Source organism: Podarcis pityusensis, assembly GCF_964106645.2.
Source record: "Podarcis pityusensis genome assembly, chromosome: 8".
NCBI lineage: Eukaryota > Metazoa > Chordata > Lepidosauria > Squamata > Lacertidae > Podarcis > Podarcis pityusensis.
Genome location: NC_138033.1, coordinates 23359714 through 23373282, shown reverse-complemented (window position 1 = coordinate 23373282; position 13569 = coordinate 23359714). Strand labels below are relative to the sequence as shown.

Genomic DNA, 13569 nt, shown 5'->3' with positions numbered 1-13569 from the left:
GGCTCCACCTAGGAAGACGGAAGCTTGCCAAAGTCATCCTGGTTGCCCTTGATCTCACCTCTTCCCAACAGCCTGCAAATGTGGAGCTTCTTTCCTCACCAGAGGCTGCTGTTCAACCAGCTCTGCCTACAACAACCCCTGCGCCCCATCTATCCTCACACACCTCCCCCCCTCCGGTTCAGGCACACGCCGACGTCTGCCCAGCACGTGCCGATTCCAAGCCGGGTTGCCCTTAATTGCCTCTGCAATGGCGGCCGGGGGGGGGGGGGCAAACGGCTTACGGCAATGAATCACATTGAAAGGGGCGGTGGGTGGAGAGGCTACACCTGCCTGTGCCGCTGACCTTTGCACCCTAGCTGCCAATTGCAGCGGTGGCAAGTTGCCAAGGAAACCAACATATTCTCTCTCCCCGCCCCCGGCGCAACCCCTCTTTTCCAGCCCATAGTACACATATGGCCTTGGAGGAGCAATTATCTGCATGCACTCCCGACTGCCTTTGTTGTGGGCATGGCTCAGAGGGCAAGTCCTATTCACCGGAGGGCAAAGAAACAAGGCATGTGTGTGTGTGTGTGTGTGTGTGTGTGTGTGTGTGTGTCCCCAAAAGCCCCATTGGTATCTCAGGTCCTATGAAAATGTCAGCAACGAAACAGCGGGCGAATATCTCCCCTGGGACCTTTTTATTTAGGGGATTTTATAAACCGCCTTTCAACACCCGTTTCCAAAACAGGTGGCAACATCAACCTACATAAGGAGGATTAAAATATTAAGCAATATTAACAAGCATGCAAGCCATGGGGGGGGGGCAGATCCCAGCACCAGGATCCTGCTAACAGGAGCTTTGCTCCCCACCCCTCAAAGGCACAGCAAAAGAGAAACCTCTTCCCCCTGCCTCCTGAAAAGGCAATAGATGGACTCTCACAAGCTTCCAGAGCAGGGTTTCCCAAACTTGGGTCTCCAGCTGTCTTTGGACTACAACTCCCATCATCCCTTGCCAGCAGGACCAGTGGTCAGGGACGATGGGAATTGTAGTCCAGGACCCCTGCAGAGAAGATGCTGCTTCTTACAGCAGCCAGCCTTGCTTCTGCACCTGATGGTTCTCTCAGCAGGGCTTTATTTGCTATCTTAAGTCTCCTGGCAGTTTGGATAGGAAGTGTGTTTTCCTGGGATAGTCAGGACACAAACAGTTCAAGGCAGCCTTCCCCAACCTGATGCCCTGTAGAGTTTTTGAACTCCAGGTCCCAGCAGCCCCAGCCAGCATAACCAGGGCCAATCGGGGTGTGGGTCGGTGCATTTGGCCCAGGGCCTCAAAGCTCAAAGGAAGCCAGTGAATGTTTGCATTGGCAGTTCACTGTGGGGCAATGTCATTCCTTTGCAGGAAGATATTATAATAATAAATTATTATTATTATTTATACCCCACCCATCTGCCACAGAAGCAGCTGTGTTGATGTGTATCAGGAAGTGGCCAAAGACGGAGAACTTTTCACAGTGATGAATGTTTTGAAGGCTCCACTAACTTCCCTTCCCACTCACTTTTAAGATGATCTTCACAATTATAACTGCAAGCAAGCAAGATAGGTGTTGAAACCAAGATCTTACTTTGCACTTGAATGGGCTTCTGCACTGGCATACACAAAGTCCTTGATCATAAATGAGATACATTCTCAGGTTTGCTTTATGGCTGCAGAATAGCTGCTGAGCTCTTTTTTTAGGGTTATGGGGCACAAGCGCTGTTAAGCAGGTTTCTTCATTATCACCAGACTCAAGGAGTAACAGCACAGTGGGACAATAGCAGGACACGTTTTGCATACCGCAAGTCCTGGGTTCAGTCCCAGGAATCTTTAGCTGAAAGATGTCAGCTGGGCTGCAAAAGAACCTAACCCAGGAGTAGCCCCTCCAGATGTAGCCGGAGTACAGCTTCCATGATCCCTGACCAGTGGCCATGCTGGCTGAGGCTGATGGGAGCTGCTGCTGACCACCACATGGGCTACCCAGGTCCTAGTCTCAGACCTTAGGGTGCTAACATGGGGGCGAAACGGACCGATCACACAAGGCAACTTAAGGTGTCCTTACCCTCCAACCTTCCCCCATCCAAATGCCCATATCTCCCATACCTGCTCATACATCTCCTTGGATCTGAGGGCAGATTCCAGCTGCTCAGCTCCAATGGGATAGATGGCTGAACGATACTGGGTGCCGACGTCTTCGTATTGCTTCATGCCTGGAAAGAAAGCGGTTGTTAAAAGGAGCAGACTTGCAAGGCAGCCACCCTTGTTCAGCAGCAACTGGTAAAAACTGGAGTTCTGGACTTTCCGCCAACTATTGAATCTGCGGGTATAAGCCGGGGCAGCCACTGCGGCACCCTCCCATCAGCCACAGTCAGAATGGTCACTTGTCAGGGATGGTGGAATGAGATTATTGGTTCATCTAGCCCAGGATTCTCTACAGCAGCCTTCTCTACCCAGATGCCCTCCAGATGTTGTGGAACTCCAGGTCTCATCAGCCCTAGTACAACTGGTAAGGAATGATGGGAGTTGGAGTCCAACCACTTCTGGAGGATGCCAGGTTAGAGAAGGCTGGCCTATTGTTCCTCTTCAACCTGAGACCTTCAGCCAACCAAAGGCATACTCTCCCATTGAGTTGTGCTCTTCCCCCGGCTGACCGTCCTCACCAAACCCTGGCCTGCCCCCATGTATTCATACTAACGCACTTTCCCCCTGCCCCCTCTGCCTCCCAGCCATGAGCAAACGATTGCTATTCCCCTCATGGGAAAGGCTGTTAATCACCTAGGCACAACAAATCCACTGTGCCCGCTGTGTGACTTGTCAGCCCAGCCCATCCTGTGTCTGCGTAATGTGAATGTATTACGAATCCCTCATCTGGAACACAGAGAATTGAGCCCAGGGAGAAAGCAGTGCTTGGAGGGAGCACCACACAGGAGACGTCAATGTTACCAGAGATGGGGCAGAGACTCTTGTGGTGTGATGGAGCAAGGATGCTGCTATTGCTCTGTCCATCTCAGTACAGTCGTACCTCAGGTTAAGAACTTAATTTGTTCTTGAAAACACTGACATTTTGGACCTAGAAGGTTTTAACAATGTATTTGGATGGCATGCATATCTGTGGTATGATAAGGTCAAAGCACATAAGGCATTTAAAAACCATATTGTCAGGAAAGCATTGTTTAATGTTTGGATAAGATATAAGGACTTATTGGAAAATAAAACCCCAAGGTGGCTGTCACCGATGGAAGCAAAAGCTCTGAAAAAGCTCAATATGGAGACCAAATGGCCGAAATATTGGGAAATTCTGGAACAAGATGGAGATAGACTGAAATTGCAGAGTTTTGAGAAATTAAAAAACAAAGTGCGAGACTGGCTTCATTATTATCAGATAATGGAGGCATATAATTTGGACAAGAAAATTGGTTTCCAGGTAGAAAAATCAAAATTAGAAACAGAACTGTTAGAACCCAAAACTAAGATTTTGTCAAAAATGTATAACTTGCTGTTGAAATGGAATACTCAGGATGAAACGGTGAAATCTGCTATGATCAAATGGGCACAAGATGTTGGACATAACATAATGATGGCTGACTGGGAACAGTTATGGACCACAGGTATGAAGTTTACGGCATGTAATGCCTTAAGAGAGAATATTATGAAAATGATATACAGGTGGTACATGACCCCAGTCAAGCTTGCAAAAATTTATCATTTGCCCGATAACAAATGTTGGAAATGTAAAGAAACTGAAGGTACATTCTTTCACCTTTGGTGGACGTGCCCAAGGATTAAGGCTTTCTGGGAGATGATATATAATGAATTGAAAAAGGTATTTAAATATACCTTCTTGAAGAAACCAGAGGCCTTTCTCCTAGGCATAGTCGGCCAATTGGTGCCAAAGAAGGATAGAACTTTTTTTATGTATGCCACAACAGCAGCAAGAATACTCATTGCAAAGTATTGGAAGACACAAGATCTACCCACTCTGGAAGAATGGCAGATGAAGGTGATGGACTATATGGAACTGGCGGAAATGACTGGCAGAATCCGAGACCAGGGAGAAGAGTCGGTGGAAGAAGATTGGAAGAAATTTAAGGACTATCTACAGAAATATTGTAAAATTAATGAATGTTAGAAAGATGTTGGATAGAAATTAAGTGGTTTTCAGCTGTAATACTATAAGGGAATATGAAAAATGGATTATTAATAGGTAAAAATTTAACGTTACAATATTTTAAGTTTAAAGACTAGGATAAACAAAGAGGGTAAGGATTTGCTGAACCAACAAACTGAACTGGAATACAAAAAAGGGAGGCATGAGGAGGTCCGGGAAATAAGCTAATGAAAAGTAAGTAATGGAAAGATTGAGTTGATTTTTATTTTGTACTTTTTTCTTTTTTTGTTTTTGTTTTGTAACATTTTGAAAATCTTAATAAATATCTTATATAAAAAAAAAAGAACTTAATTTGTTCTGGAGGTCTGTTCTTAACCTGAAACTGTTCTTAACCTGAAGCACCACTCTAGCTAATGGGGCCTCCCACTGCCACCGCGCTGCCAGAGCACGATTTCTGTTCTCATCCTGAAGCAAAGTTCTTAACCCAAGGCAATATTTCTGGGTTAGCGGAGTCTGTAACCTGAAGCGTATGTAACCTGAGGTACCACTGTACTGTCTACATGGAGAGGCAGCAGCTTGCAGGCAGAGGACATCCCCAGGCCTACGTGGAGATGCTGGGAATTGAACCTGCGACGTTATCCATGTAAAGCGGATGCTCTCTAACACTGAGTTACAGCTCTTGCCTATCTCAGGCATAGGCAAACTCGGCACTCCAGATGTATTGGGGCTACAGCTCTCATCATCCCTAGCTAACAGGACCAGTGGTCAGGGATGATGGGAGTTGGAGTCCCAAAACATCTGGAAGGCAGAGTTTGCCTAAGCCTGGCCTATCTGGACACAGCAGGCCAATAAAGGAGGACATTTCATCTCACTTCCATTTCACTTGTAATTTGTACACTGCCTTTCTGTATTACTGTGTGTGAGGCGGTTTTACAAGCTGAAGAAGCAACAAAGATTGCACACCTCCGATCCAATGCAGAAACGTCATAATAAAAACATAGGTTTAAAATAAACAACTCATATTGCTTTATTTGATATGTGTAATATTCAATAATCCATTAGGATATAAGAGTGCACAGTAAAATTAAATATCAGCCCTCCCCCAAAAAATAGCTAAACAGAAATTCACTCTTCACAGTTACAATAAATAACTTCTAGACTATAAGCAATAAAAATAGCAGCAAGTCGCAGTGCATAAAATAACACAATACAAATTGAGAAGCAAAGACACACAACTTGTAAAATTATTATTGTTTTTTAATCCCCTGAACTCCTCTTCATGGTACTCCTCCTTAAGGACATGGCAATGGTCTGTAAAATTGCTCATGGTAGGGAAAAAGCGGATTTTAAAAAATATTATCGTATGACAAAAATCACTACTTGGCAACTACTTACACAGTATCATTCTTCTTTTTCATAGATTTTAACTAAAAAATTTAACACCCCAACCTTTCCCATTATCACAATATCATATAATTCTTCTTTTAAAGCCAAATTTAGCCTTATAAACTGATTTACTGAGTCCCTGCTGAGCCAATTTAATCTATAATTTCACACACACACACACACACACACACACACATAGGCAATTTAACGATTTCAAGTTTGATCCCAATGCTGTTGGGGCTCAAATTCCTTCTCCAAGTTTTGCAAATGCTATTCTTGCTCTAGTAAGAATATATACAATTAGGATTTGTTTTTCTACCCATACATAGTTCTAAACAAAAGTTGTTGTTGTTGTTTTTTTTAAAAAGGGATATTGTAGAGCTAGAAAAGGTTCAGGAAAGAGCAACCAAAATGATCGAAAAATTGATGTGACTTGAGAGGTTGCAACACTGGGGTCTTTTTAGTTGAGAGAGAAAAGACAAGTAGGAAGGGACATGCAAAAGATGAACAAATTGATGCACGATGGGGAGAATTCTTATAACACCAGAATTTAGGGGCAACCAACAAAGCTGAATGTGTTTTGAGGATCCAGGATAGATAAAAGAAAATACTTTGTCACAAGGCACAGAGTTAAATTATGGAATTCGCTCTCCCAAGACACAGTGATGACCTCAATCTTGAGTGGCTTTAAAGGACGATTAGACGAATCCATGGAAGGCAAGGCTATTGATGTCTATTAGCCTCAATGGTTCTGTTTTACTTCCACTGGCAGAGGAGATCACCAGATACCAGAGGTGGTGGGGGGGGGGAGTTGCTGATGCTTGCAGGCTTCCTGCAGGCATCTGGTTGGACACTGTGAGAAGACGCTGCTGAGCAGGACTGGCCTTTGGCTTGAGCCAGCACAGCTCTTATTATGTAACAATGGTATTCTTGGCTTGTGCTTATAGCTCTGGACTAAGGAGCTGGGCTCGCTCCTACAAAACAGCTTCCATGAGGAAGGAGCCATCAGCTGGCAGTTTGCATGGACCAGTGTTGCCGTTTCCAGGATGCTACTGCACAAATCTGCCTAGGCAAGCAAGGTAAACCCACAGGGATTAGGCAAAAGGAACATATTGTGCCTGCCTTTGATTTCACTGGTTGCCATTACATTTCCAGGCCAAATTCAAGGTGCTGTCTTAACACAGCATGAGGGCCCAATAGCCAATGGAGAGATTCTCTCCATATAAGCTATCCAGGCCCTAAGGTCATCCATGGACACCAGGCATCCTGGGTAGCGCCCAAGGCTGGTGGTGGTGGGGACACAGCATGTGTGTGAGACACATGGCGGGACGAGGACTGAAGGGGCCTGTCGCAGCCTCCAAAAGGCCCACCGGAGCCCGCTGCTGCTATAAGAGGGCCTGCCGGGCTGTGGAATATCGAGGGAGCCTGGACTCCTCATTGAAACTATCCTCCAGGTACCGTTCATGCTGAGATCTGGAGGGTGGCAAAAGCAGAGGAGTCTTTCCAGTAGTAGCCCCGTGCTTGTGGAATGCTCTCCTTAAAGAGGATCTCTGGGCACCCACTATGCAATTCTTTTTGGCACCAAGCAAAGCCATTTCTTTCCTTCCAGACTCTTAAGCAGTTTTTTCTTCCTGTTTTAATTGCCAACATTTTTTAAAAAATCAACCGGTATTTTAATTGGGTCAGCTAATCTGATGCAGTTTTTCAAGGAGAAGATTTTTTTTTTGCTGAATTATGATGATGGGTTACAGATGTATTTGAATGTTTTTACTTGTTTTAGTTTTAAATGAGCATCAACAGCGTCCTAGGCCTCATGGCCAAGGATTTATTAAGGCATGTCTTAAGGGACACATCAGTCATTCTTATGCTGACGGCTGATTGAAGAATTCATTTTTTGCAAATCCTGATACTGCACAAAAAAAGTGACCTCATTTGCACTTCCTAAACTAATGTGTGGATCAGAATGTAGCTTTTTCGGGCAAGTGGGAATTTCATACTGCTCTGAATTTTGCAATGCAATTCTTGACTCAAAAGAAATAGCAAAATGACTTCAAAATGTGACATAAAATACATTCAAAAATATGTGTTTAAATGGAGGCTTTGTGAGAATCACAGATAAACATGGAAGCCCTGGAGAGCTGCTGCCTCTCAGTGTAGAGCAGTGTTCTGCAACCTTAGTTGAGATTCCTATGTTTGCAAGGGGTTGAATTAAATGCCCTCAGGGTCCCTTCCAACTCTACAATGCTACAATTCTAACCTTGGGTCCCTAGATGTGGGTAGATTACAATTCCCATCATCCACAGTCTGCTTAGTGCAATGGTAAATAAAGGATGATGGGAACTGTAGTCCACCCACACTGGGGACTCCGAGACTGAAAAAACACCGGTGTAGTCAATACTGAGCTGGAAGGACCAATGATCTAACTCCGTATAAGGCAGCTTCCTAAGTTCCCTGGTGAATCAGCAAAGCTGGAGGCAGCGCTGCCTAGTGGTTAGGTGGTGGACAGGTGTCACAAGGGGACCATTATGAGATGCGGGGGTGGGGAGTAACCTTCTCCAAACTTGCAAAGTCCAACAGTGGCTCTGTCTGAGTTCAAAGCTGTCTGCCCCCGTAATAAGCTGTGAGCTTTGTCATGTCATATGCTCGTATCATCATATTGTTGGGGGTACTCAAAGGTATGTAGTACCAGCACCCCCCCCCAAAAAATGTTAAAAGTGTGGCACTTACTGTAACAACAACGAAAAAGCACCATATATATGTGTATACATATTAATGCATGTATGTGTCTGTGTGCGCACACACGCACACCCCGCACTGATCTCCTTGGGGAGGAAGAGCGGGATATAAATGGTTTTTTAAAAATAAATAAAGCCATCGACGCAGACGCAACTCATTAAAGCACCCACACGCAATTACGAACCCAGAGGAGTGCCCTGCCAGTGACACAGAGAGAATGCTAATCTCCTCATTAAAATTACACTTCATTACAAAAAAAAAAAAAAGGCTCAGCCTTCCCCAAGCCTCTAACCCTTCCCCCTATCCCTTGCTGTCACTCAGTGTTGACGTGAGGCGGGTTTCAAACAGGCCTCCCCCCCACACCCCCTCGGTTATTAAACACACACAGAGGGAGGGAGGGAGAGAGAGAGAGAGAACATTAAAAGTCCCCATTGCCCTCTTCTTTGCAACTGATCTCCCTTCTCCTTCCATGGCCCCCCCCCCCTTCAACATCCTCACCATTCCCCACCCTGTGTTTTTGGGGGGGGGAGACTGGAAGGCACTTAAAGAGACAACTACCTTAAAAGCAGAGGGTTGAAAATGGAGGCAGCTTCGTTATAGGATTGTGAACAAAACACAGCAGCCCCTTAGAAGAGGCATTAGCAAAACCTTCCAGGGTGAAGAGCTTTGCATGTCCTCTGCATGAAGTTACCTGGGCAAATTGCTGTGTGCTGTTCTGTGGCTCTGCCCAGCGTTTCCCAAGGATCTAGCATCGATAGCCTGACTCAAGGGGACAGAGGTGGAGTTCCCAGGCAGTGCCCAACCAGACTCTGCCCAGATCCAGACCCGCACAGTATCCGCAAGCTTTGCCGCATCATGTGTCCTCCTGCTAGCAAGAGCCAAGAAAGCTGAGGAACGCAGGGAGTTGCCATAGACCGGGTCAAATCGTTTGTAGTTCTAACCCAACTAGTGTCTGGTTTGACAGACAGCTTCTCTCCAGGGTCTCAGGTAAGGATGCTTGAGGAATCTACGAGTGCTATAGAACCATCATGCACCTGTTCTGCTCCTACCCAGACAAATGAGCAAACCACGATGCAACTATCCGTCGCATCTCCCGAATTCTGGAATGAGAGTTCTCCGTTCCAAAAGGAAAAAAGCCCACACATAGCAAAATGCATTTTAAAATGTGTGATCTTAGGGTGAAACAAAGTGGCGCAATACATAAGGATACACATTTAAAGATGCTTTTTGATAATAAAACACGTAAATACTACTTAAAATGAAAATTTAAGTGGGAATATCCATGCAGGTCTTCTTTTAGAGGGGGAGGAAATCACAGATGAGTGGAGCAGAACAGACTTATGACTTAACACATGCAGGATTGACATATGTCAGGAATAGATTGCTCCATCCCTCCTTTGTCTCAGGTAGAGGTCTTTCACATCACCTGATTCTTCTAAGTGGAGATGTCAAGGGTCAAACCAGGGACAATGGGTGTGCTCTACTACTAAACCATGGTCTCTCCCCCTTAAGCCAGGGTTAGGACATCTTCATCAGCTTCCATGCCATTCTAGGCACAATGCTCTATGTGGCTTACAAGCAAGGTATAGCTGAAAGATCAGCCCTCTCCCACATGAAGCCGACTATTCCTTAAGTCCCTGCTTTGGCTGCCCCCACCCCGAGGTTAGGCGAGTGGCAACCAGTGACGGGGCCTGCTCTGTGGTGGGACCCTACTTAGAAAAATGGCTTACTTAGCACAGGCATTGGTCACGGATGGTGGGAATTGTAGCCTAGCAACTTCTGGAGGGCCACAGGTTCCCTCCAGCATTACTAGATTACTGTCCCAGTTTCCCCCTTCATGGTGCTGGGACAGCAAATAACTACAGACCACTTAGATTCTTGCAGATCTAGAAATGGAAAGTCTGTACCTCTGTGACAAGAGCACAGGCTTTGCCCATAAAAGGCTCCAGGTTCAATCCCAGGGATGTCCAGGTCGGGCTGAGAAAGGTTCCTGCTGGAAATTGTTGCAAGCTGATGTTGGTCATGGTACTTAATTCTGGCATTGAGTTGGGGAAAGTTGCTCTATCTAGGCCAGTTAGAGCTCTCGTCATTCCCTTTCCTCCGACATGAGACGTTACCTTGGGTTGGATCGTGGTTCTCCCAGAAAAACTTGAGAAGGTCCTCGTAGCTGATGATCTGTGGGTCAAACACAACTCTGACCACTTCCGCATGTCCTGTCATCCCTGGGAACAAAGAAGGTGGAGGAATAGATTGTTATTCCGTAAGCCTGAAATTTCCCTTGCTCCTTTGGATTAGCACAGTGGCTTGTTGTAAGCGCTGTTCCCAGGAGGGATTGCTGTAATGCCCATCAGCTGATTGGTGCTTACAACTAGCCTGTTTTGGGCAGGGATCAGCTGCGCTACAGAATTCCAAGTTGGGAAGTCTGGCCTGTGGGCCAAAATACCTGATATCTGCCCCTAGTGGCTGACCAGAGCTTATAGCAAGGCGGCTGGGATCAGCACCAAGAAGCATGAACATGCAAGCATGCACATTTAGAAGATAGTTGCTTTGCTCTTCCCTTGGTCCAGCTGCCACCATTGATACCGACAGCTATCCCATGGTTTGGCTTAGCTTCATATCGGAACTTAGGCTCATGGTTGGTCTCCCGAAAACAAACCATGAGAAGCAAGCCAAGGACAAGTCTCGGTTACAGCTTGTGATGCATTTGGAGCAAGACAAACCAGGAGCCTGGGTTCGGGCATGACACTAAGCCAAACCATAGCTTAGCTCTCAACAGCATGGCAGCAGCATAGTTTGGCTTAGCGCTACGCAAGATCCAGACCAGCGAAGGCAATATGGCCATTGTGCTCAGGTCTAGCTTGCAGGCTTCCCACAGGCACCTGACTGGCCACTGTGTGAATAGGATGCTGGACTAGATGGGCCACTGGCCTGATCCAGCAGGCCCTCCTTCTTCTCCCGCTATGCCTGCGTATAGGACCGCATCTGCATTATGCAGAGTAAGCCTCACCAAACTGTTCTATGATCTGCATTATGTTTAGCATCGCATTTCTGCATGCCACCCAGGTATTCTCCAAACTCCGAAACAAACAGTTGGCCAACTGATGGCTGAACCCCCCCCCCCAAGCAAAACAAATCCTGCATCCGCCTTAACAGCACTGAGCAGAATTTTATGCATGCGGGTGGATTAGGGAAGATAGAACCAAGGCAAGCAACACTGCAAGGGTTAACCCAGAGCCTCCTTCCCTATTGGTAGTAGCTGAAAAGTCGGGATGGGGATGGGGGAGAGCCTGCTCACTACCGCAACACCTCCCCCACCCCAACAGGGCTGGAGATGCTTCTGGGGAGGCCATTTCCCTTGAGCAGTTTCCAGTTAATTTTGCTCAAGCAAACCTGCTGCCCCTCACACGGTAATTAAGAGGAAAAGGAGGGGCTGCCGTGCAATGTGACGAGTGAGGCAGCCGAGCGAGCCACTAGCGCCTGCTGAGAGCTGCCCTATATACAGGCGGATGGGGAGGAGCAGATGGGGAACAGCCACAGGCTCTTTCGCCCAGGATGCATTAAGGTGGGGACCACAAGCAAAAGGGAAGGGCAAAGCCTTCCCACCCCCACCCCTGCTCCCCGTCGTCTTCTGCTTGGCAGGTCAAGGTCTGCAGGCAGAGCAAGGAGTTGTGTGGCTCGGGGAGCAGCCACGCTAGCAAAGCAACACTCCTCCCTCCAGCACACACACAAAAAAGTGTGTGTGTGTTGAGAATCACACTCCCCTGCGGCAGAGAGAGATTTGCAGCTGCAGCCTCAAAATAGGCCTGCATCTCGAAGCTGGTGCAGCGTGCCGATGCGCATGGCCGTGCATCTCTTGCCCTCTGCTGCGCCCAAGGAGGCACTGCATAGCTGCACGCCAGAATCCCTACACTGTTTGGCAAAACTTTTCCTCCAACAGCCTTGAAAGGCAAAAGCAGAAGGAGCATGGATAGGCACAAGCCCGGGGCAGGGTGGGGCGGGGGGAGCTGATGTCACCACTATGATCTGAAGCACAGCCACAGTTAAGCCAGCTTTGCCTGCCTGGGTGTGCTGATTGAGCTTTGCTGCAAAACTACCTGTAGGTAAAGGATGAAGGAGAAGGTGCGCTGCACTGGGGGCGCAAGGGTTAAAATAAACCACCAGGTTATGCCCTGACCATTTAGCAGTGGTAATAAAGAACCAGGCCAAACCCAGATTCTAGAACAGGCCCTCTCTACTCTAGTATTCCAGTACTATTGCTCCTGTCATCACCTGCCCATTCATTTGTTACCACTGCCAATTCACCCTCCGAGGCCCAGTCTATCCAGGTGGAGAGGTCAAAGCAAGCAGAGGCTGCTTGCTGCTCTTGCCGTTGCTTGTGCACCAGGAGAGGGCAGTCGAACAGGAATGTGGAGCAGAGGCAATGAAGACAGGGCGTAGGGGGCTAAGCTGAGACAGCCCTGCTACTAGAGAGGGGCTTGCCAGGTGCCAGCTCATGATGCCAGCCCTGCTTGGGGTGACGAGATCATCTGGTTTGTGCATAGGGTGCATTCTGTAATAAGCCAGGTAGCAAAAGCAAGGCGGAAGAGCAGGTCTGTGAGGCCCTGGGTGGAAACAGCAGGACTCCTGTAGGGGTGTGGGTGGGCTTCAGCAGTTGCCCAACGAAGCCGCCTCTTGACACTGACTGTACATATGGGCAAGGGAAATGATGCCGACTGACCCCTTTAGATAAGAAAGCTCTGTAGGGTGCTAACACCAAGTGGTTTCCTGCAAGGCAAGTGAACCTCCTTCCCTACTCACTTAACACAATACAGTCCTCTTTTTCAGGGGTGGAGTCGTTGCAGCGACCATAGTTAACAGGAGAAGTCGGCAAATGTTTCCTCTTTTTTGCTCTTCAAAATATGGCAGCTTCCAGCCCAGGGATAGGAAACTGGTGCCCCTTTGTCCTGTTACTCAACTCCTATCCGCCTCAGCTAGCGTGGTGTCAGGAATGGTGGGAGTTGTTTTCCAGCAACATCCAGGGGGCAGCCACAGGTTCCCCATATCTGAGTCCTAACCAAAAATAAGACATTTAATCCTGAGCTGGGGATTTTAACATCTGCACCAGTATTACTTAAGATCAGGCCTCACTTCTCCTCCCCAGAGATGCCAAAGGATCACCTAGTCTCTTTTCCTCCCAGATGGCACCCAGGGAGCTGATACAGACTTAAATTTGAAAAGCAAGAGCAGGACACTCTTCTCTCTCTCTCTATCTGGAGATGCATCATCTCAGACCAGTTAGGGAAGGGTTAAGCTCAGAGACAGGTTATAATTATATGCATCTCTGCTACAT

The 13569-nt window shown here is 47.1% G+C and overlaps 1 protein-coding gene across 6 annotated transcripts in view; it reads right to left on the bottom strand.

Moving 5' to 3' along the window:
* Positions 1-13569, bottom strand: part of LOC308482566 (mitochondrial peptide methionine sulfoxide reductase-like) — a 45919-nt gene that overhangs the window by 7790 nt on the left and 24560 nt on the right. For all 6 annotated transcript variants that reach the window (XM_081015799.1, XM_081015802.1, XM_081015801.1 and 3 more), the window contains 2 exons: positions 10358-10462; positions 2114-2220 (listed from right to left, as the gene is read on the bottom strand). In XM_081015799.1, coding sequence (XP_080871925.1) covers positions 2114-2220; positions 10358-10462 — 212 coding nt within the window. The remainder of the gene's footprint in view (positions 1-2113; positions 2221-10357; positions 10463-13569) is intronic.